General features: G+C 39.4%; 1 protein-coding gene across 2 annotated transcripts; it reads left to right on the plus strand.

The window, feature by feature from the left end:
* Positions 1-455: 455 nt before the first annotated feature.
* tbl1x (transducin beta like 1 X-linked) lies at positions 456-23,809 on the plus strand. Of its 2 annotated transcripts, none has more exons than XM_008400732.2 (15): positions 456-1,127; positions 16,327-16,432; positions 16,862-17,007; positions 17,503-17,722; positions 18,494-18,626; positions 18,775-18,916; positions 19,011-19,074; positions 19,187-19,284; positions 19,614-19,674; positions 20,291-20,412; positions 20,488-20,562; positions 20,650-20,777; positions 21,017-21,182; positions 21,271-21,372; positions 21,863-23,809. In XM_008400732.2, exons 2-15 carry the CDS (start codon positions 16,375-16,377, stop codon positions 21,887-21,889), a joined length of 1,542 nt encoding a protein of 513 aa, XP_008398954.1. In that variant the 5' UTR covers positions 456-1,127; positions 16,327-16,374; the 3' UTR covers positions 21,890-23,809. The 2 variants fall into 2 exon arrangements, with proteins under 2 accessions (XP_008398954.1, XP_017158379.1); XM_017302890.2 differs by lacking the exon at positions 456-1,127 and adding an exon at positions 11,167-11,278.
* Positions 23,810-23,968: the final 159 nt, after the last annotated feature.

Raw genomic sequence — 23,968 nt, forward strand, 5'->3', positions numbered from 1 at the left:
GTAAGTGCATACCTATGCCACTGCAACAGTAGTGTGGACACTAATGAGTATTGAATTAACAATATTTACTTATTCACATGTTACACTATGCAAATGACCAATGTGCTCACAATACAGTTACACTTACAATAAAACATTTAAACAGAGAGCACATAAAAGGAAATGTTATTTAATATTATTTATTTATTTTTAGAAAGTTATTCTCAGTTAGTCCATTAATTTGCTTACTCACGCTTGGTTTGGCTTAGGCTACTCAAATAAAAGCTTGATACAAGCACAATATTGTGGCAGTAGCACAAAAATGTATTCTGCGCCGCTGCAGCGGTTTTTACGGTAACCGAAGGAATGTGTCACACTGATGTCAACTTGTTATTTACTTTCCAAATCTGAATGACTGAGCAAGGCGAAAGGAGAATTAATCAACCGCTGGTTGACCAGGCAGGCGAAAAATACCCGGGGACTGGGGGAGGGGAGCTCGCTGAAAGCAGGCCCAGATAGGCAACATGCAGAACTGTATTCTGCCTAAACTAAAATATATAATAATGATAAGCTGAAGAAATATTTTGATCAAAAAGCTTAATTTTATTTTAAACAGATGTCTTTATAGCTCAAATGTAATCTGTTTTCACATAACAGGGGCATAGTTTTAAATGTACTTGCTGTAAGGTGAGGTGAGGCTTTAAACTATGTTTTTACTTTAGGCATGTTAACAGAGATTAATTGATTTTATACCCTTAAAGGTGCTTTGAGTATTCAGGTTTAAGGTCAGGCAGCCCTCCTCCTCCCCCTTCCGCGGTGTCTACGTCTCCCCTGCTCGCTGCTTGCTGTCTCTGCGCTCCTGTTTCTCAGTGAACGGTGAAACTCCAGCGGAGCAGCCAGCCTGCAGCCACAGCCGCACTGAAACTCGGGCTTGTTCCAACTTTTACCGCCAGACGAAAGAAGCTTCCCGGTTCGCTCCCCTGCCGAACCGGCCGACTGTGACTGACTCTTAAGCGCGCTGAAATATGAGGGCAGGCGAAATGGGAGGAAAGTGTTTGCTCGCTTACTGAAGTTGTTGGAGGTTCTCCTTGTGGAAGAGGAAGAGAGAGGTGGCGGCGGACACCACGAGTTCACTCTCACAGTTAAAGGTGGGTAAAGGCTCAGGATGCGCTGACTGCTCGGCTCTTTCTGCCTGGCTTTTATAAAGACTCTTAGAAATAGATTATACGGCGTTCAAGCAGGAGCTTGCCGGTGTTTCTTAGCTTTTAGTCACCCCAGTCACTCCACACGTGTGTTGTGAAATTCCTGTTTGCGTCTTTTAATTATTATTGCTTATCCAAAACAAGCCAAATTCACGGCTCTGCATTTTTTGTGTTTTCATTCTCCATGATATCTTTCTTATTTGCAGTAAGTTTTAAGGATTAAAGGTTGTTTCATAATTTGCGACTAAATAACTACACCCCCAGAAAAGCCCTCCCCCATTTGAATGTACACTCTATTGTTTTATTAAAGACTCTATGTCAGTAGTTATAATATTATATTGGCATCCAGAGTTATGAAGCGCATGTGTGGGGGAGGGGAAGACTTTCAACTGTACAACGGACTGCCACCAGTTTGAAGGGACAGTTTGTGTTATTGTATAACTACAATCTAAAGCTGCAGCTGCCAACCTACTGAAGCGTGATTGACAGGTCTAAATTATATACCTTGGTTACCATCATTCTTGGAAGATGGACAGAAAGCAAACAAAATACACTATTAACATGTCTGACCTGGCATTAGACCGTAAAAGTGTTCATTAAGACATTTAGAACACCCTATGTGTGATGGCTTCAAGTCAGTGACCCAAATTTCAAACATCAAGCTAATTTTACAGTGATTGTTGTTACTTTGTCACGTATGGCCTGGTTACTTGTTGTCAGGTCCAAAAGTTGCGGGTTAAAATCTTCTAGAATTTATTGTCATGCCATTCCTACATCTTGGAGTCCTATTTTGAGATGTGAAAGTGACCAGAGATTTTATAAATGGTGTGAAGTGCATAGTAGTGCCACGTCTCCCCTCCCCCACATGTTGCTATGCACTGCCACTTAGCTGGCTTAATCCCCTCTAGATCATCGTGGCGAATTCACCTCAAATGCTCCCGACCTTAATGGAGCCGATGTGGTGCATGTGTGACGCTAATGCTGGCTAATGCATATTCCGCACGTTAAAAAGATCACACTGAAAAACACTTTGGTAATATTTGTGGTCAACAGGGACGACCATGGGTTGGAAGCATAATGAGTGTCACACGTCACTGTAGTCACTTTAATTCTAAAGGTGCTTTGGTACGAGCTGCGTGTTTGTAAAGCTCAAGCCTGCAGACTTTGCTACCAGAGCTGATAGCCTGAATAATAAACCCGCTTACATCAGCTTTTTAGACTTGTGCTGCTCTAGTCTATACAGAGCAGACCCCAAGTAGATAGATATAATATTCTGTGACATAGGGTTATAAAAACTTGTACTGAATTTAGCAAGTGTTTAGTGCGGTTTGGCTTGTGCCCGTGTATCAAGGTTAAAATATTACCATAATGCTATGTGTAATAATTGTATAGTCAATTCTTGTTTTACATTTCCTTGTCTGAGTTCAGTTAAGTTGTTTTCGTAACTAAAGGTCTTGAGAATTTCACTTAAGGCGTTTCATTAGAATTCCTTTATTGGGAGAGCACGGGTTGGAATAATACTTCTTTTATATTAAGTTTTCTTTTCTCCCTCTAATTCCTCTTTTATGGCTGTTGATTGTTACAGGATAAGGACTCACATTGTCTCTAATTTATATGACAAATGTTCAGCCATGTGTAGTTCTAGAGGGAATTTTGCCACCTAACATAAGAATCCCTAATTTAATGAATTCCACCCTCTTTAATAACGTTGCCAGTAGCATGTTTTTCCTCTTTATTTATCATGTTTGAAGTGTTATTGATGCCCCAGACACAAGGTTGACAATTAACACTTAAAGAAGCTGCATGCTTCACCACTTTGTTGTTTTTAGTAGCTGTGAGTGAAGGTTTCACACTTCTTTAAGAAAGCAGGGTTTATTTTAGATATGCATGTTATAATTTACAAATTCACCATGTTGTAAGCAATATTTATGTGTTCCTGTTATTTTATTTTTCACCATAATTTCTCATAACATTAAATATGAGAAAAGTTAACTGTTTAGCAATGGTAACCTGAATGAAATAACAACTTAAACTGCTGAATTGGTTACATTCAAGAGATTGCATGTAGATCTGGTCCTGTTTAAACTTGACTTTTGGTGACGTGAACAGAGATCTCAGTTGTCCCCCATCTTCTTTTATTTTATTGTAAAGTTGGTTAGAGTGAAATGCTTTATGGCGTTATAATGTGTGACATAACTACTTTCTTAAATGCAGGTTGAAATTGTCTGGGAATACCCAAAAACAATAGCGCAGTGTACACCCATGTCAACGTCAGCTTTTTCATACTTATTGCTTAATTGTGTACAACGCCTGCTTCAATGGAAGCAGATGAAATTTGTGGTTGAGATGACTGAGATGTCTGTCTAGGTGTCAGGTTTCAGTTGCTGCAAGACGGAGTGGGAGATGATGAATGCTTTTGCTACTCCTGAGTCATTTGACCCAGGTGTTATGTCGATAGTACCTTCATGTGTTAAAGTCAAATGGCCTTCAATAGGTCTGCTAGTAGGCCTTTAATCGAGTGTCAAAGAAGCTGTAGTAAGCGAGGTATTGCAGATAGTTTGAAAGTATCTTCTGGTTTATTGTTAAAGTAGCTAGTCTTCTGATCGTCTTGTTCAATGACAGTAATGCCATAAGGACACTGTTTTGATTTGAGTGAAATAAAGAACCAAAAACCTACTTTGCCTTGTCCTCCTTGTCGTGCCTTAAATCTATTTTGAAAAGCAAGATTCAAATCTGTTGAGTGTGAGGCAACAGAGCTGAGCCTCTGGGGTGGGTTGAGTTTAAAGCAGAAAGGCATCCTCTGCTAAAAAGTAGGGCAAGGAAGTCCCCGAGAAGAGCTTTGTCAGTCTTGTGGTGCAACACTTCTCTGTTTCGAGCTATCCAAATATTTCTGTAGCAGTATTTATTTATGATAGGCTGTGGGGGAAGGTAAGCCATTTTCTACCCCTAGAGAGACATGCAATGTTCACGGGCTACCAGCCAACTGGTTCACCAGTGGTTACTCTGAAATTATACCTAAAGCAATACGGCTGTATATATGTATTTGGTTAGATTTGAGATTTCTTTTGGCAATTTATTATTGTGTTAAGTTTTGTGTGCATCTTTGTAGGCATTTGATTTGAAATGGGTCCACATGTATGCTGTTAAAGCATTTTAATATTCAGCTATTTAAGAGTTAAACATGTCTGGCTCATTTGTGCCTTGCACTTTTTCCTCATATGTTTTATGTATTTAACATCTATCAAGACTGCAGGCATCTAAGCTGATGTGCCAAGTGTTTAAAAATAGATTTTCAGAAACGAAAAGGAGTGCACTGTAACTGATAATGCTTGTGGTAACTGTTCAGGAAAGAACATGCATGCCAGATTGAGAAACCTATTTAGTTATTGTTCATGTTGCGTTTTCAATGCTTTTTCATCTTTATACACACCGGTATAGATTCTGTCAATTTGGTTCACCTTGTATTGCTCTTAAGACGGATTAAACATATATACGGCTACAAACTGTACTGGCAATGGTAGGGTCACAAGTGGACATTACTGTGCTTCATATCTTTATTAAAACACTTATTGGATTTTTTTTTTACAGTTTTAAATAATAATAAAAAAAAAAATTAAATAACTTTCTTCTAATTATTTTCAAACCTCCAGATAACATCAGTGTTTAAACTTCTCTGTATACATTTCTGTTGCACCAACATTGACTTTGCCTTACAGGATTCTAAATTGCAGGTTTTCTTGAATTCACTTGACTCTTTATGAAACTTAGAAAGTGAGGATTTATATTCATAGTCCAATGAAGAATGTAGAGATGCAGGAACTGAGATGTTTGGACTGAGCAGACTGATGTGAATGGAGCAAAACATGTGTTGAAACTCGTTCTTATCTTGCTGAGCACTGTGAGATTACCATAAGATGAACAAGCTGGATGACTTCAGTGAGAAATTGACAGGACCGTCTTAATGGCAATGCTTCAAAGCGATGAGGCTAAAAGTGAATGCTTTGCTATCGGTGTGGACATGTTTCTGATGGTACAAACAAGACTGAAATAAATCTGAGAGAAAATGATGGGGTGATTTTCTTTTAATTTTGTTTAATAACAACCATTTGGAGGTGTTTTGACTTAGGTTGTTATAGTCATTTTAAAGAGGAGAAACATTTAAATGACATTCCAATAAAACAACACTGCAGCACATTCTTGCTTGAAGGCGGCTTGTTAGCACTAGAACTACCCAGTTTTTTCTTATGAATTGTTGCTATGTTAAAACTAAACAAGGTTGCTGTAACCTTATAGACTGCAGAGCATTGCTTGAGTAGATGTCACTTGTGGCATCTACTCAAGCATTAATACTGCAGCATTTGAAAAATTTGGCATGTAGTCTGAGAGCTGATCTTACTGAGAATGAGTTTTATTTCAGCGTTTCCATTTTACAACCCTGTTCTTGAAAGACACACAAGGCTGTTGACAATGAACGCAAATTGTTATCTGGTCTTGCCTCGTGTTGGAGTCTGTTCTCACCACCCTTAAGAGTGCCTATTTGAAACAAATATAAACATGCCTCGTGGGGTGTGGTTGGCTCTGAGGTCATCAGGTGACATTGGTAGAAATTAGTCACTGGTTGTGCTGCAACTGGTTTCCATTCATCTTTATTTTCTGTGTCAATTTGCAGACAAATTCTTTTACAGGTGCAAGTAGGAAATTATTTGGTTAGAAACTTGCCAATACTGATCTGCTTTTCACCAAAGAGTATATTTATTATTGCCTTTTTGCCACAAGAGGTCATTAATTATTTGTTTTGGAAGTGGAGGCAATGTCACAACACTGCTATATAGCAGTCACTGTAAAACAGTTTTATTAATATTTTAGAACAGACAAAGTGATCATGGAGACATTTTAAATGGTCTTTAGCATCTCTTAAGGGATTAATGTGGTTAGCATTTTCAGAACTGCTTAGATTTTATACAGTACAGTTTATAGCAGTATGTTTATTTTTTACTTACATTTTTAATCCTATACTCAGACATTTCCAAAAAGCTGACATTTCCACATCCAGTTAGTCAAAGTTTATTAGAGCTACGTTATGAAACGGTGCTTTTTTTGTTTTTATTTTTTGAACTTCATTCAGCCTCCAGATATCTGTAGAAGTCTTGCTCTCTCTTGCCCTTTTGCAACCTTTGTAATTTGGTGAGATGTTGCAAAATCCTGGAAAATACAGTTTTCTTTAGGTATGTTTTTACATCTCTGTGCTTCCTCTGACTTAATCTTATACCTCACTGATTGTGAAAGTAACTAATTTAGAGTTTTCTTTAAAAGCGTCTAAATAATGTCGTTGTCAGCATGACCCAGTAGCTCTTGGCAAATGATTGTAAAACGACTGGATTTTAAAGTTTGTTAGTCTCAGATACCAATTTTCTGATTAGGGGAACTTTTTGGACTGATAATTCAATTATGTTAACCCTTTTATTATTTTATCATTTAAATATAATTATTGGCATTAAAAGTGAAATCTGGTACAGGTTCATTGGTTAATAGTGTTAAATTTCACTGAAAAGGAGACTATTAAAAAAGATTTCAAAATTATCCCAACTCATGCATATGTCCCTAACATTTAAATAACACATTCTTGGTTAGTTTTAATGCATTTAATACACTTGGAGATAAATATAACTTCAGTATTTTAGTGATTGACCATATGTGTTAGTAGAACACCAATTATTTTAGGGACGTTTGAATCCATCTCCTTTGTGATGAAATATTGCAATCTACCACAGGTAAACATGGTGCCATCAATAATAAAAGGCTCAGATGGTTCAGTTTTTTATTATGAAATAATGCACACTACTGCGTGTTTGCTTTTATTCTATGCTTATTTGATATGGACTGGGAAGAGGTGAAACTGTGCCCTGTACAAAATATTTATAAGCGATGGGATGAGCTGTTGGTTTGAAACGTGGCTGAAATACGAACCCAGAGCAAGTTTTTCTTTATACTCTGTTTAGATGATGAGTAAATGAGAAGCTTGTGGCTACACCTTAATTGTCTAATTCCCACACATTAATAAACTATGGCCAGACTATTACTTGTATCTCGCATCCCTAATATATCTTAGTCCTATTCACACTGTGTAGATTATTAGCTCATTGAACCGCTTCATGTCTGAAATAGCTCATTCACTTTTTTTTTTTTATCATTCAGCATGACTGTAGCAACTTCGTGTAATTTTACCCTTTGAAGCAAGAAGTAAGATGTCAAACCTTCAAACATAAGTTAAATGTAACTTTTAGTCTTAATCTGCTCATTTGTTATCTGGATTGTGTCTTTTATTTTACTTATAGATTGCTGCTCTGAACACTACGTGCTAGAAAAAAAAAACGTTGATTATGGAAGTGGAAGTGAAAGTATTATGGTTACAGCTGCACCGGTTTTCTGTTTTCCTGAGTTGTTGGGTGTAGAAATACGAACAACTCACTTACTACACTGGAGAGCAATGCGTGAATGTAATCCAGGTGTTTTCAAGGTAGGCTTTGAAAGAGATTACCAAGGCAACTGTATTGGTTGACAATGAAGACACTTTTTTATTGACATGGGCTGTATTGGCCCAAAGCGGACTTCAAAATACAGTAATTGTTACATAGTATGCACACAGACACCCTTCTTTTAAGTGTAAAATAAAATTTAAAAAATCAATTTGTCTGTTTATAGCACATATGTCCACTGCGTATATTGCTTGTGGTATTTGTGCCACTCTGTGTAAATGCTGGCTGGAGACACGGCTATAGTGACTCAGAAACAGGATTGGTGTTTCGTCGCACTTGTCTGCCTTGTTTGTTTGACCCTGATGTCAGATGGAGGGAAAGCGCCAGGAGATGAGTGTGGGGTATTTAAGGTGGCATGAGCAGCTGTTGATGGAAAAGCAAGATTTTCTGCTCACCATAGCAACCGTTGTATTGCCCACACTGGTCTGACTGTGTGTACAGCTTATTTGTACAATTCTCATCTCATTATGAAAGGAAAAAAAAGAGCCTTGCTGAAAAACATTGTATTTTTTTTTATTCTTGCTGAATAAATGTAGAAATATACTTTTGATTCTCCAAAAAATATACATTTGGTCTTTTAGTATTCCACCTCCTACCTAAAGCTATCATTATTAGTTAATAGTTGCTAATATTAATAATACTGCTTATTATGAGAGCAAGCACAAGGTTTTAGATTAAATGTCACATCTGTGTAATAGTTCAAGCTAAGCCTGAAGCGATGACTGACACACAGAGCGGCTTGACAGTGTTTTCTCTTTACAAGAGCATCAAGAACGGCTGGTATATACCAGCCGCCCTTGACCTAAAAACCAGCCAAGTCATTTGGAGAAACCAGATAGAGACACAATGCCTGACAAAGTGTTGCCCCACAATAACCTGCTTGATCATTAAGCTTCTACATTTAGCTTTTTCATCAGTCAGATTAATTCCCCTTTGCCCGCAGTAGCTTTAATCTTACGCTAGTATCCTATTATTTAAGGAGGTGTAATAAATATTTCAAAAAGACAAAATGGTTCACTGCTTTGTACCCTCTATGCTGTCTCATGCAGTTTTTTTTTGTGGTGTTTGTTTTTAAGGTCATCTGATGTTGAGACCTGAAACACAAGGTTTTTCACTTTGATATAGGCAAGTTGCTTTACACACAGATAGAAAGAGCCCTCCAAGAACTGCAGTTTAAATAATACATGAAACCCGAGCCACCTAGAGTTAATGAATTTGTAGTGAGTTAGATGGATTGATTGTCCCCATCTCTGCGGTTCATCTTTGCCAGTAACTTTCCTTTAATGTAGAGTCTTGCAGAAATATTAGGTTTTTCACATTTTGTTTATCATGTCATGATAACAAACTTTTATTTTATTTATTAGAAATTTCCAATTTATTAGAAATTGTTGCATTATTTTACATTGCGGAGTTTCTGTGAACATTAGTTTGAGTTGATCTATCACATAAAAACCCAGTAACATTTTTTTGAAATTTGTATTTGTGGTGTGACAAAATAATAGAGTTAAAAAGGGAAAATATGTGGGGTGTATTGTCTGTAGTCAGAATAATATAAACTATGGGTTGATATCTTTATTTTGATAATGACACCCAGATGAAATATTTGTAATGTTTGCACAGTATCTGACAGCTGCTGTACTTCAGTTTCTACCTTAGCAACAATAGTCTGGAGGGAGTTGGTACTTTTATTTGAGGTCAGTGCGTTCAGCATGAGAACATGAGATGCTTGACGTTTGAAACATGTCATCTTCCCCTCTGAGATAAATATGCACTTCTTGGCATCTACTTTTATTGTATAATCTTACTAAATTGACATAAAACTGTGCAAGGATAGTTGTAAGTTAACTTGAAAAAAGCCTGTCTGATCCATTAGTCTCTTATATGTCTGCTCATGCTGGGATTGTTGTGATTCATTCATTTTATATTAAAGGTGCATGTAGGGTTGCAGTGCAGGAAGTCAGAAAACGGAAGCAGCTTTCTTGTGTAAAGGGTATTTCTGGCAAGGCAGAAATATCAGAGGTGTGACGTCTCAGTGTCATGTTTGCACACGACCTATCAACCGGCTGTTTCTCTGAAGACACAGTTTGCAGCTAACTAGCAGGAACCTGCGAAACGTCTGTGAGGAAATGTCTGCTCTCTATATTTGTATGCCTGTCTGGAAAAGCAGGGAATTTGCTTTTATCCGTTTCCAGGTCTGGATAAGTATGTGAAATGTCGTTATTGTCCTGACCTTTTACTGTCCGATTAGGTGTTTAGGACTATGACATGAGCCCACTGAAAAATGAATACTAAAATCCAAAAATCCCAGCAGTTTCATTTGTTTTGCGCAGCCTTGTTCTGGTACAAAATGGTGCCACCTACCCTGGGACGTTTTGAAATAACCACGCACCAATTTGAACTTGCCAGTCAAGGGTCTAGTGCCTGCTTTCACAACCAAAAATTGTCATAATCTCTTATTTTTTTATAGAGTGAACAGGCTCAAACAGCAGATGGAATCAAAACCGATCAAATAGATTAATACAAAGATTTTCAGATATTGATAGACTAGGGAATTAGCTTTATGTGACATGCCACGCTGCGTCACAGTGGTCGACCCCATTGACCTGGAGCTCTTTGTACCACAGCACCAAATCATAAAACAACTTGATCATTGTGTTGTTTCATTGTTTCAAGAGCATAAAAATAAAATAACCCCACCGCGTTTGTGCTTACGCGGCGATTTTTAGGAAACGGGACAGGAATTTGTGTGCAAAAAGTACGAGAAAACCGAGAAGGGTTAGGAACTGAGCTTTGTTTGACTGAACGCAGGGCAGCTCCTCAAACCACAAGACCTCTCCACATGCATAGCTTTTCGTTAGCTGTTGATAGAGCCAACAGATCGGGCCTGCAAGGTCCAGTTTTCTGCCATTCACTCGCCAGGTTTTCATTTCAGCGGATTAACTAAACGGGTAATTTCACGTCTGAGTTATTGTACTCTGAGAGGATATCGGTCTGTGGGTGGAGCTTTAGGTTGAAGTGGAAACCTGCATACTATTGTATCTGTGGGGCACAGCTTGTCTCTGCTGGTAAACACTAAGTGTTGCCACCCAAAGGAGCCGTGGGAGAAGTGTTTCCCCTCGCAACTGAAAAGGCTTCCCATCCCCCACCGCTCGCTGACCTACATTGACTGTCACTTACCGCCTCACCGACAAAGACGGAGGACAATACACAAATAGTTGTTGTGATTACCTGTGTGGAAATCATTATTTATCACCTCGACTCCCAATCCCACCTCCCACCCCCCACCCCACACACGCACTACCTCCCACCACTTATTCCCCTCCCCCACACTCACTCACTCACTCACACACACACACACTCACTCACTCACTCACTCACTCACTCACTCGTTCTGTCTCTTACACACACTTCCCTCCCTCCCCCTCAAGACTGCAGCCCAACCAGAGGCTTCAAAGGCGGGTTTTACTCAGCAGAGCAGTTCAAGAGAAAATGGCTGCTGTTTCCAGGTCTTGTTTGCACATCTGTCAGGAGGTGACCGTTCAGGAGAAAATGGGGTCTGTGGTATGCAGTTTTTTTTTTTATAACATCATTGTACTCAAAACTGCATGCGTAGGAGACGACGGTTTGGTTGGTTCTCCTTGCTTGTGTGATTTTTGCAGCCAAGTGTATGCAGAAGGAATTTTATTTGGATTCTTGTAAAGTGTAAATGCTTTCCATGATAACCCTGCTTATCGGCTTTTAAATCGTGTTTCGAGAATGTCAGGCTTACGGATTTGAGTTCTGAATCTAAAATTATCTTCGATGTATTAAATATGATTAGAAAAGCTGATGCTGTTCTCCTTTGTTTTGTTTACATTCTCTGAAATTCTTAAACCCAAATGCATGTTTAGATTACTTTATGCTCTGATCACCTAATTGGATGATTTTTTTTTAACATATTTTAATTTCTTTAGTCTACTCGATGTTGTAGTTTTCATGTACAGTTATACAAGTCTTCCTCTAAATGTCACACATAAGTACTTGATCTTAATTTACATGGTTTTTGTTATCCTCAGCCATCCCCTCTTGAGAATTGTTAATGGTAAATAACACAAAATGAATTTGTCATAAAACAACATTTTCTTAAAGTACAATGACTAGATGTTAAAAACTTAATTCATTTTATCACAGCTGGTATAATATGTCCCCTTAGTAAGTACTAATCCACACCGGGTTGGTTAAAAAGTTCACATAAGACATTCTTTTTTGAAAAAGAAAGATACGAAAAGACCAAAGTGACAAATGCCGAAGAGGTGGAATGACCTGCACCTGTTGCAATGCCCCTACACCTAACCTGCAAAGGTAGTTTAGAGCGTGACCAGTTTTACCCAAGTCATGCTGTGACCTTCAGGTCAAACTTGCTTTCCTCTTAAACTGCCTTCAGTTTGCAGGTTTAGTCCGTACCACTGCCAAGATTGCCGTGGAAATGCTTCTTTCTCTATTAAACACTGAATCTTCTTACATGGTGAGAGTAAAAGTCTTCCTAGGTCGCAATTGTGGTTTAAGGCCAAATAATATAATTCAAACTACTCTGCTATTGTCGAGTTTAGTTGTAAAAAAAAAAGGGAACCATGTAAGCTGAAGCACAGTCTCAGTCCCCATTAGCTGCATATTTTGGCCACAAATGGATTATGCTCTGACAAGATAACTGTTGCATGATTTTAACAATTGTTTTGCCTTTCAATCATACCAGATATTTCCTTTCTTTTTTTGTGTGAGTTAAAACATATAGTTACAGCCAAAGGCAACTGAAACCTCTCGGAAGATGAGCTTTGTAACCTAAGGAATCTCCAAGGTGTTGACATTAGTCTGGATTATGGAGGATGTGTTGAAATCTTTTCTCGTAAGAATTGCTGAATCAAATTATTTGGCTAGTTTAATATTATTGACTGGACAAGATCCCAGAACTACTTTGTGACTACCTCCCTTGATTGCTCAGAGATGCAACAGCGGTGGGTTAACTTTGACCTCCCCCCAGTCAGTATCGGTCATTGCGTAACATGCACAGATGTGTGCAGAACACGTCTAATTCCTGCCTTGAAAATGTTCTCCTGAAGTGGCTTCAAGTCTGAAAGCTGTTAGGCCTGGACAATGGTTATTTGTTATTTCCATTTGTATGTTTTGAACATTTGGCCAATTAAGATGTGTACTGAAAACCTAATGCAGTAAGATTTAGGAAATGATACACTAAGCATGACTAGGGCTAATTTGTTGAAAGTTGGCTTGGGCTGTGAGGCGCAAAAACAGCTGTGTATTAGAATAGAATAGAAATGTCATTTTTGTCCCACAAAAATTGCACTTGTGTTAACTTCTAATGCAAGATGCCAAAGACATATTAAAAACATCTGCCATATTAACAAATGGTTTTGATGTTGCCTGTGTTAACTGAAATAGATCACAACAGAGGTTTTATTGTTGCTCTGCTTTTATTAAATTTATTGAACAGGAGTTTGAATCATCTAATGTCGGTACCAGATGACAAAAACTTAATAGGAAAAAGATCAGACAGCTGGCAAAATACTGATTGATTCATCTCTTGTTTTTTCTCTAGACAACAATTTAAGCATGAAAAATGTAAACCTGAGAAAACATAGCTCTCAAACACATTATACGGTTGCAGTGACCTTAAAAGAGATCGTTGTCCGCTTTGAGTAAAAAAAAATTTTCGCATCGGAGCAAATCTAACCGCTTATCAGCAGCACCAAACAAAGCAAGGACAGCCCACATCCTAAATTGCTCCTCACATTTTAGACTGCCCCCAATTGGTTGTAACATGGGATTACATTTTGTTTGCAGCTGTGACCACTGAGCACACACACAAATATTTTACAGGGCCATTCTTTTTGTCCAGTGTTCCTGCAGAGAAGGGGCGGCCATTGTAAAGTAATTGCCATAAAAGTGCAATAAACCTCCTAATGAGCCCTATATTCCCAGCAGGCATTCTCATCATTGACCCATTAGGTGTTTTGTCAGTTCTGGCTATTGTCTTTCCATTCTGAGGGGGCCTTTATGTTAAGCAATATTAATACTATCATGAATATAGGGGTTTTATTTAGTCTTATGAAGTCTTGTGACATCATATGTCACTGCATAGAAGTAATTCTCATTACTGACTAAAAACAGGAGTCAATTTATTATTTTGTCCTAGATTTTAATCGCTTGGTGTTTAAAAATGTGTTGTTTGGAATTTATTTAAGGTCCATAATGTATAGTTTTGTTACTCTGTAATCTATGCCGGTTCTGTGCCTGTCTTAGTTGACTGAATGCAGTGAAGCTGCTTGATATTTTGAAGTTGTATGGCTTTGGATTTCTTTACCTGCTGTGTCTCGCACAATTCATATTGCTATAGCAACCCAAGCTTATGAGGATTATGTCTAATTCAGGCCATTCAGGTTGTCTGCCATATGCCCAATGCTCTTGATATTTAGACTGAAATGTTAATCCTTATTAACTTTATAACGACACCTCTTGTCAGTAGCAACTTTGCAAAAGTAATTCTTAATTCTTTCCCATGCTTTGTTGTCATAACAAGTTTCACTGCCATTAAAATAGCAAATTTGGCCACTTTAAGATCATTTGAAGAAACAAACAGGAAAGGAATATAATCTTGCCTCAAACATATTTTAAAAAGGGTAACAACAGTTTCGTGAGTCTTAAACTATTGGAAGGATTTTTGCTCAGTGTAGCGTTAGCATGTGCCAGTAAGTTTTTATTGGCATGGTAACCTTCAATAAAAATATAATAGTACCATAGTATTTGCATAGAAAATAAAAAAGATGTAATGTGAAAAGCTTACTTTTATCAAACCTGTTACTTCTACTTCTGTTAAGATAACATCATACATTATTACAGTTATAGTAATGTAGTTTATACTAATATACATTTTATGTTGAAACAGGAAAACAACAGCATCTGATTCAGGTTTGATTATGAAAGCATGCTAGATTTAGAACAATAAAATATTGCATACAGTCCAGAGTTATTTAATAATAATTAAATAATCTTTAGAGTTGGTACCGGTAGGGTGCCGTCAAGCAAACTCTGTTTTGTCAATTTTTTTTGTGCCCTCAACAGCTGATATTAGTCCAGTTGTGGAGTTGCCACAAAACATTTGAATTGTCTCCCTCTCTCTCTTTTCTATATTGCATACCCAAAAATACGTGCTGAAAAACAATCAAGACTTGGTGCAAACCTTTAAAATGCTTTTGTATTCATATCGCAAAGGATCGTTTAAAACTCAAGTGTCATGAACTTGCACTTTTTTTCTGTTGATGCAATATTTAGCGAGTTGGGCAGTCGTAACGGCAGCCGATGCTCACACCAGACACAAATAACACCACCAAAAATACCAAAAGTCAGAGTGATGGCAGCATAGATGAGAACAAGGGGAAAGTATACACATGTTGCACCTGATATTGTCATGGCAGTGGTTGTGCAATGGGTGGTGTCATCATGCATTCATCTGATAGTGATTATTTGCTGCTGTCCTGCACTGATGGGACCTGAGCCCCTTCAGGCTGCCTGTTAATTACATCTCCAGCTGTATGTTATGTAGCAGCAGCCGCCGCTTTAGCTTTGATGTGGCCAGCCTTCCCTATTCCCTTGTGTGAGCTAACTAACTAAAGAAGCAGCACTCGCTCTGGTTAGAACAATAACCGATGCCTTTTTTTTTTTAATTTCATTTTAAGTTTTGGAAATTGACTATTGTGGATGTTTCAGTTCTTACGCCGTGCCTTTTGTAAGCTTTTATCTACTGTTATCCTTCACATGGTTTTCATAGCGCAGTCAAGGTTAACTCCATTTGAAAGAACATACCAAGGTGAAAGAGTGAATAATTCATTATGTGCAACATGTTCAGCCCCTCTGGCTAAATGCCCACTGGTAATTGGGACAACACCGTTCCACGTCTATTTAGCTCGATCTCCCCTGTTGCTATGCTACCAGAGGAAACCTTGAGTGGGGCCTGTTTAGTGCTTGGAATGACAGCCATGTGGTTTTCATACCTGACACGAACCCTTTCTATCTCCATACTTCTTCTCTGCATAATAGCGTTGCCATTTGTTCCTAATGCGAGACGCAGGGAAACAGTTTTACACCTGCATGTCTCAACTCATTCTCCTGTCTCAGTTTTTGCTTTGTTCTTGGCAAGCCATTCTCAGCTGGATGTACATTTGGGTGTTTTTTTTCTTCTTCTTTTTGTAATTTTAATGTTTGCAGCAGCTCTCTATCTGTTGGGTGGGAAAAGAAAGGCTTGCCTTTATTATCCTGCTTGTGTTATAAGAGCTTTTTTCCCCCCTGCTGTATTTAACTAGGTCAATTAGAAGCAACTCTGGATTTACAAAGATTGTTAAATTAAAGCAGAAAATCTGCTCCGAGACAAGAACTGGAGCGAACATGTTGCATCACTGAGCACAAGTCAGGACAAGCTGCCCTCTGCAGAATGCGGTTACGTTTTATTTCGTTTTGATAGAGATTAGTTGCTTAATGCCACACAAGATAATATCTGAGCACTTCTGTAACCACCATTTGCCCATTCACATATTAAACTGTGTTTTCTTTCATTATTGTAGGAGTGAGCTCAGCCTTCCAACAAACCTCCCCCCTCTCGCTGGGCTAAGATGAGTATTACCAGTGACGAAGTGAATTTCTTGGTCTACAGATACCTCCAAGAGTCAGGTTTGTCTCATGAAAGTCTTGTTTACACAGTGAACTGTTTCTGCTGAAAACCTATTAATATATCTAATATTTCCATAGCAATAACCTGCAAGGTGTATATTCAGTAAAAAAAAAAAGTGCAGTTGAGACAAAGCACATAATCTGTTTACTGAGCATACTCTAAGAGATATTGGATAAATGATTGAAATCCTTGCTGATGTTTAATTGGTGTTTACAGTGACTGAGACCAAGCAGTTTTGTGCAAATATGTTCACATGCTATCAGTGAAAAAGAAATGTATGAATTCAACACCAGGTCTTTCAGGCCTCTTTTCTTTCCTAAATTACATAACATGTAAGTTCACATTTATGTTCAGTTAACGTGTTTGTCCTTGAGTCTTTGTGCTGTGTGTTTATCTTGTGTTTTTTTTCTTCTTTTTTTCCTTTTTAGGTTTTACCCATTCAGCATTCACCTTTGGCATTGAGAGCCACATAAGTCAGTCGAACATCAATGGAACACTAGTGCCCCCTGCAGCCCTCATCTCCATCCTGCAGAAAGGGCTTCAGTACGTTGAGGCAGAAATCAGCATTAATGAGGTGAGTGCAGGGACCTGGAATGTAACAGAATTGAAATGTTTTGTATATTTATGGTTATTGGAATTCAATAAAGGTCAATATTATCATGGTTTTGTGAACATTTATTGAAAATTGCGTACTAGCAGATTGCTGTTAGGAGCAATAGTGAAAGACTGGTCGTAGTATTTTTTCCATAACTTAAACTTGTCATGTCTTATTTTCTATCAGTTGTATTACAGCTATATTACATACCTGTGACATAGTAAATGTCTCTGTGTAAGGTTACCTTTAAATGCAGATAAAGCGTACGTTTTCAAAATTTGCACTTGCATCAAATAAACAGATTTGCACAAGAAGTGTGAGGAAAATCACATTGTCCATCAGCTACTGTATATTAAGGGCAAAAATGTAACTTCTGCCTGCTGAGCACTAATTATGCACACAGGACAACAGAAAATGTCTATTCTCCTCCAGAGTAAATGAATATAGTATTGAATGTCTTTTTCTTCCTGACAGGATGGTACCGTCTTTGACGGTCGGCCGATCGAGTCCCTGTCGCTTATCGATGCGGTGATGCCCGACGTGGTGCAGACGCGGCAGCAGGCCTTCCGTGACAAGCTCGCCCAGCAACACGCCACCTGCGCCGTCTCTGCTTCGACCTCAGGAAACCAGTCTATTGCACCAAAGAACGGAGAAGCCACCGTTAATGGAGAGGAGAACGGCACTCACACCATGAGTAAGTCGAATCAAAGAATTAGGTGATTGGATGGTTCTGTGTGTATGCCAAACTGTGAAAGCCCATAAAGACTAATCAGGAATAAAAATTGCATCCTCGTGTTATTTAGTCATCTGTTGTTTGTCCTAACAAAAAAGGATAAACATTTTAGCTCGTCATAGATCGCGTTAATGATAAGTAGTTTCTGTTTAGTTCTTTTGTGAGGGAAATCAGACAGTTGGAGATCAGGTGGACAAGTGGAATAAGAAGATAATGTTTGGATCCCCTTGGAAATTAATTTGCAGGTGTTGATAGGAACACAACTGTGTTGTGACTAATGTTACACTTGTGGCCAGAAGAGGCTCCAGTGTCGTTCAGGGCTTTTAATTAGTTGTGTGAAGGATGGGATCATTTTACAACACGTTGCTTAACAGGTTTTACTGTGGAGCTTTTTTTTTTTAATTCACTCAGGTCCAAAATTATACACACAAGCTCAAATGCATGCATACTATTTATACATAATTATATAATCTATATTGATGAGATAATAAAAATTTGAAGTTCCTCGCTTTATGTATTCTTATAACTTTAGCGATGGAACTTTATTTTAACTCAAACCGACCCTTATTTGGTGCTACCTCTTTTTTTCAAACAAATTTAGCACAATTCAGACTTGTTCACATTGTGATGGGTCTCTTTGGAGTTTCTATGCAAATTGAGTTCTATAGTAATATCGATTATAGTATATGTGTGTGTATCTGATCGCATTTTCTGCTCGCCTGGTCTTGCCAGATAACCACAGTGAGCCCATGGAGGTGGACGGGGACGTTGAGATACCAGTCAGTAAGTCCACAGTTCTCCGAGGCCACGAGTCCGAAGTGTTCATCTGTGCCTGGAACCCTGTCAGTGACCTGCTGGCTTCAGGGTAAGCCAGCACATTTCTCCTGACGTGGATCCCGAGCGGAGCTGGGACAGATTAGTCCACAGTGGTGCATGCACCACCTTGTGTTTATAAAATGCCCATCTTACCATTGAACTGTCTGGGTGTGTGTGTGCGTGTGTGTCCTGTTCAGCTCGGGCGACTCCACAGCTCGGATCTGGAACCTGAACGAGAACAACAGCTCCAGCTCCACCCAGTTGGTTCTCCGCCACTGCATCCGAGAAGGCGGCCAGGATGTCCCCAGCAACAAAGACGTCACTTCACTGGACTGGAATGTAGGTTTCAGATCGGCTATCCTCATCGTCTCTCTTGCTTCCCTGCCATATGCTACACAGACGAGTTAACAGTTGTTTTCTGTCTGTCCAACAGAGCGAGGGGACCCTCCTGGCGACTGGCTCGTATGATGGATTTGCCAGGATATGGACAAAGGACGGTGCGTCCTCCATCACTGTCACACATTGTGTTTCTCTGGACTTTAGGTTTATTGGATCATTTTTGTGAACAATCCAGTTTCAGACATTTTAAAGGTACCTTTTATCCTGCAGGAAATCTGGCCAGCACCTTGGGGCAGCACAAAGGGCCCATATTTGCACTCAAATGGAACAAGAAGGGGAACTGTATTCTCAGTGCTGGCGTAGATAAGGTACTTTTAAAAATCCCACAGCAGTTGTTTGAGCTTTTTTAGCAACGGGAGCCTTCCAAAATTTGTGGTTCACTTCTGTTTTACATATATTCTGCTCTACAAATACTTGCACAAAGTTGAGTTTAGATAATAAAACCCGATGCATTTTACGACTGCACACATTTTTAAGTTTATAAACGGACGTGGTTAGTCACTCAAGTCCGAGATCTAGCAATAAATCTGTGTCGAGTTGGACAACAAGTCAATTTTCTGTCTAATTCGAAAGAATTTGTTGCTGTAGATTTCCTTCCCCCCCCCCTAACTTTTAAATTCGATCTTTACTTTTTCAGACGACAATCATTTGGGATGCAAACACAGGAGAAGCCAAGCAGCAGTTTCCTTTTCACTCAGGTCAGTGTGGGCAATTCAAAACATTTAAAGTCTTTCCAACAAAAATAATACAAATCCATCTGATTACAGGAGTAGATTCAAGTATTTTAACTAAAAAAAATGGTATAGCCTCAGTACACTCAGATTTATATACAGAAATGCTATTTTATGTCAACATAACATTTAAAGTCAACAGTCTGACTTGTCCAGCAGACAGGTTTTGACACCCTTCACAAAAAAGTCACAGCTTAAGTAGCTTGCTGTTATCCAAGCACATCACTGGGAAGCTAAGTGGAAGGACAAAGTGAGGCTAATGACAGGGGGCACAAGCAACAAGAATAACCACAGGCTTGGGGGAGATTGACAAGTAAACTCCACTGAAATGTTTGAGGGAGATTCATAAGGCGCGGTTGGAGTCAGTGCTTTATGAGTTAACCAAAGCAAACACTTAAATATTTCAGTCCGAGTGTCATATACCTGAATTTAATTACTGAAAGAAACTTAACTTTTCACTGATTTCACTCGGGTTTTATAGCGATGTGCCTGTGGGCAAGATGCAAACTGTTCCGCACTCTGCCATGGTGTGAGATCACCAACATGCCAACCTCTAACGATTATGCTCGCAAATGCTTCACAGCCCCTGCGCTGGATGTCGACTGGCAGAACAACACCACGTTTGCCTCTTGCAGCACAGACATGTGCATCCACGTGTGTCGCCTCGGCAGCGACCGGCCTCTCAAGACCTTCCAGGGTCACTCGGTGAGCAGCGTTTCCCCGTGTTGCTTTCCTGACCTTATCTCCATCTTTCCTAACGAGCGTTTTGTTTCCCCGCAGAATGAGGTCAACGCCATTAAGTGGGATCCATCAGGTATGCTGCTTGCCTCCTGCTCAGATGACATGACCTTAAAGGTAAATCCAGTTTTCCCATGTTAGTAGCTGCAGGCAACAAACGTGAGAGATAATTTGCATTCATACGTTGTTTGCTGTTGCACACAGATCTGGAGTATGAAGCAGGAGTCCTGCGTCCACGACCTCCAAGCTCACAGTAAAGAAATCTACACAATCAAGTGGAGCCCCACCGGGCCGGGCACAAATAACCCCAACTCCAACATCATGCTTGCCAGGTAACAAAGAACACCTGCACATATGCATATATATTTATATACATATTTTATTTTATTTTTTTGTAGGAGTTCAACATATTGAAGCTGTAGCACAATCTACAGCCTCTCTGCATTGGATTTATAAAATTGTCAGGAAAATTAAACGTCAAAGGCCAAAAATTGAGGTGTTGTCACAAGAAAAATGAAGAAGCTTTAATGCTGCTCTCAGACGTTTATGTTTTATTCTCTCCCCCACACAGTGCATCTTTTGACTCAACAGTGCGACTCTGGGACGTGGAGCGAGGGGCTTGTATACACACCCTGACCAAGCACCAGGAGCCTGTCTACAGCGTGGCCTTCAGCCCTGATGGCAAACACCTCGCCAGCGGCTCCTTCGACAAGTGCGTCCACATTTGGAACACCACGGTAAGTCGGAGTGTGGTAAGACGGCAGCTGAAACTAGCTTTTTTTTTCTCAGACCGGTTTGTTCTTATTCGTGATGCTTCTGTTTCAGACTGGAGCCTTGGTCCACAGCTACAGGGGAACCGGTGGCATTTTTGAGGTGTGCTGGAACAGCACCGGAGATAAAGTTGGAGCCAGCGCATCAGACGGCTCGGTAAGCTTTGGTTTTATTTGAAGGGGGCGTGTCAATAAATTTCAGTGTTATTGGAGCCTTAATTTGTCAGTAGTTCAATTCATAAGTTAAACTGATGCAACATTCATTACACAATGAATTTTGCATCACAAAGTTCATTTTTTAGTGTCAGAAAACGAATACATCGCCTGAGTGCAATACAGAGAAATGTTGTGTTTCTGCCTTTTTATGACCTACACACTTCTTTGTATGCTGCCTAGCACACATTCACCAACACCCTCCACAAGAAGGTTAAAATCTAACAGGTAATTGCAAAAGTGGATTGCTTTATCTAAGCAAGATTAAAGGAACATTAATTGAAAGGAAAAAGGTACAAAAATGTGATTACATTTCATCACTGTGTATAACAAAATATCCTTTTAGGCACCCATCCAGGCTTTGGTTCGCTCTTTGTAAATAAAATATTTCCTCAACGCCGTTTTCATTGTACCCGATTCTTCCCCCTCTTCAGGTTTGTGTTCTCGATCTCCGAAAATAGCCCTCCTACTGGGACGACGAATCCCGGAAACCGCTGAGATTTGCCTTCTTCGGACATCAGCAAACGCACTCTCCTCGCTCAAGAAGGGCTGTAAAGGTGGACTGAAATGAACCCCTCACAGGACCTTAACCAGACGACAGCAGCAGCAGCTCAAACACCAACTAAATTCGTTGCACCTTAATGTTTGTTGATGCGTGTTTTTTTCCGATGAGCCTGAGAGAGGATGGAAACTGGCTTAGGAAGCCCTCAACGTGGATCTGACTCCCTACCGGGTGAATCCATATATTAAAAGGTTTCTAACGAGGACGTGCTGGGGTCCCTGCAGGCTGGGTGGAAACACAAAGATGAGTCAAGTTTTCTACAAAAAGAAGGGAAAATGAGAGACAGGTGTTTGGGCTGGGAGAAGCAACAAAATGCGAAGGGAAGGCGTTGGGCTAACAATTCCTTTTAGGAAATATAACTCTATGTCCAGATAATCGAGCAGGCAAGAAGGATGACAGTTACCGATTATCATCACTGCAATGCTGCCACTGTCAGGTGATGGGGATGCATAACTTCTCCTCTCGGAGGAGGAAGTTTCCACAGCACCCGTTGCTTGTTTGACATTATCCACAAGACGGACGTTTGAGAGTCAGATTGAATGTGCAGTTACGAGGTAGATCCTAGTTCGTTTTTAACAGCAGGTCAACAAGAGGAAAACTTGCCAAGTAATCATCCTGACGCCCTAAAACGGCCTGTTCTCTTGAAATGAATAGATTTGCATTTTGTTTAAAAAAGAAGAAAAAAAAAAGATGTGAAAATTGTGGTTTACAAAGAGAATCTTTCTCCCTTTTTGGATGTAAATTTCAAGAATGTAAAGATGTGTAAATCAGATGAAAACACAGACTTATATACTGTGTATATATGTTTATATACAGTACACTTTATCGTTCTCTACAGGGGCTCTTCTTTATCGGCGAGAGCCGTCGCATCTTCGCTCTCAGTTTGTGACAACAAAGTGCATGTCGGCCTCTTTTATTACGGTCTTTCTCAACACGGTCAGCTATATATAACGACTTCCTTTTTTAATGAGGTGGAAATTGATATGGTGAGATATATGAATTATCCTAATCTGTCTTTTGCTGGTTGCCTTCAGAGGTTTTAGCTTGTCCGAAATAAGGGAGGGAACAGTCACCAGTCTCCTTTGCTGATTCAGCTTATTTGACACCTTACTGCCAATAAATCCAACTAGTTAGAGAATCAACCTGACCTAAATGAGTTATGACGGCTTGATTGGCATCATCACAGTTCCTCAGTGGCACTTTAAAGCGAATTTAGCAACTGACTATTTGGACAACATTTCCACCAGATATAGTAGAGTACATGGGGTTGGGAGTCCTGCTGGAAACAAAAGAGCCTTTTTATTATCGTTATTTTACACCTGGTTAAGTTTGGTCATTTGAAATTCCTGTGACGTGGATGGCGATTCGATACCGCAGAATATTCCTCTTCTTTTTGCCTTCTTGTTATTGATCTTTCACATTGTTAGCATTTTCTGCTACATCGACATGAAGTGCACTTTTTGTGATGGTGGATTCGGCAACTGCTTGGCTTTGGTTGAAAGTGCTCCGGTGTTTATTTTCTTTTTTCATTTTAATGTCTTTAATGACTGGATTGTACAAGGTGTTGCAAAGCTTTTTTCTTTTTTTTGTTTTGTTTCTGAGAGCCATTATTGTCTGTGTCAGACTGAGAAAGGGGCTGTGTCTGTGGGGGGGGAGAGTGATCATTATTGGCATGCCAAGAAGCCCCAAAACATTGGGGTGACAGCTATTTTCTCTCTCTTGTACCTCGATCAAGGGTGCTGCTGTCACCTGTTTCCAAGACAAAACTTTGAAGTCATTCATTGTTTCAAATAAATTACTATATTTTGATATTTGACAACATGCCTGTGTCTTTTTGTCTTCTAACTTATGAAGGTTGTAGTGCACACAAACACATTTTTGACACTTCACCTACGAGAACTGCTCCCCTCCCAGGCCCCCTCAAGTTTCTTCAAATAGTTTCTGTCAGACCACTTGTGTAGTTTGTCCCCAGTTTCAA

Source organism: Poecilia reticulata, chromosome 2, assembly GCF_904066995.2.
Source record: "Poecilia reticulata chromosome 2, P_reticulata-male-v2, whole genome shotgun sequence".
NCBI lineage: Eukaryota > Metazoa > Chordata > Actinopteri > Cyprinodontiformes > Poeciliidae > Poecilia > Poecilia reticulata.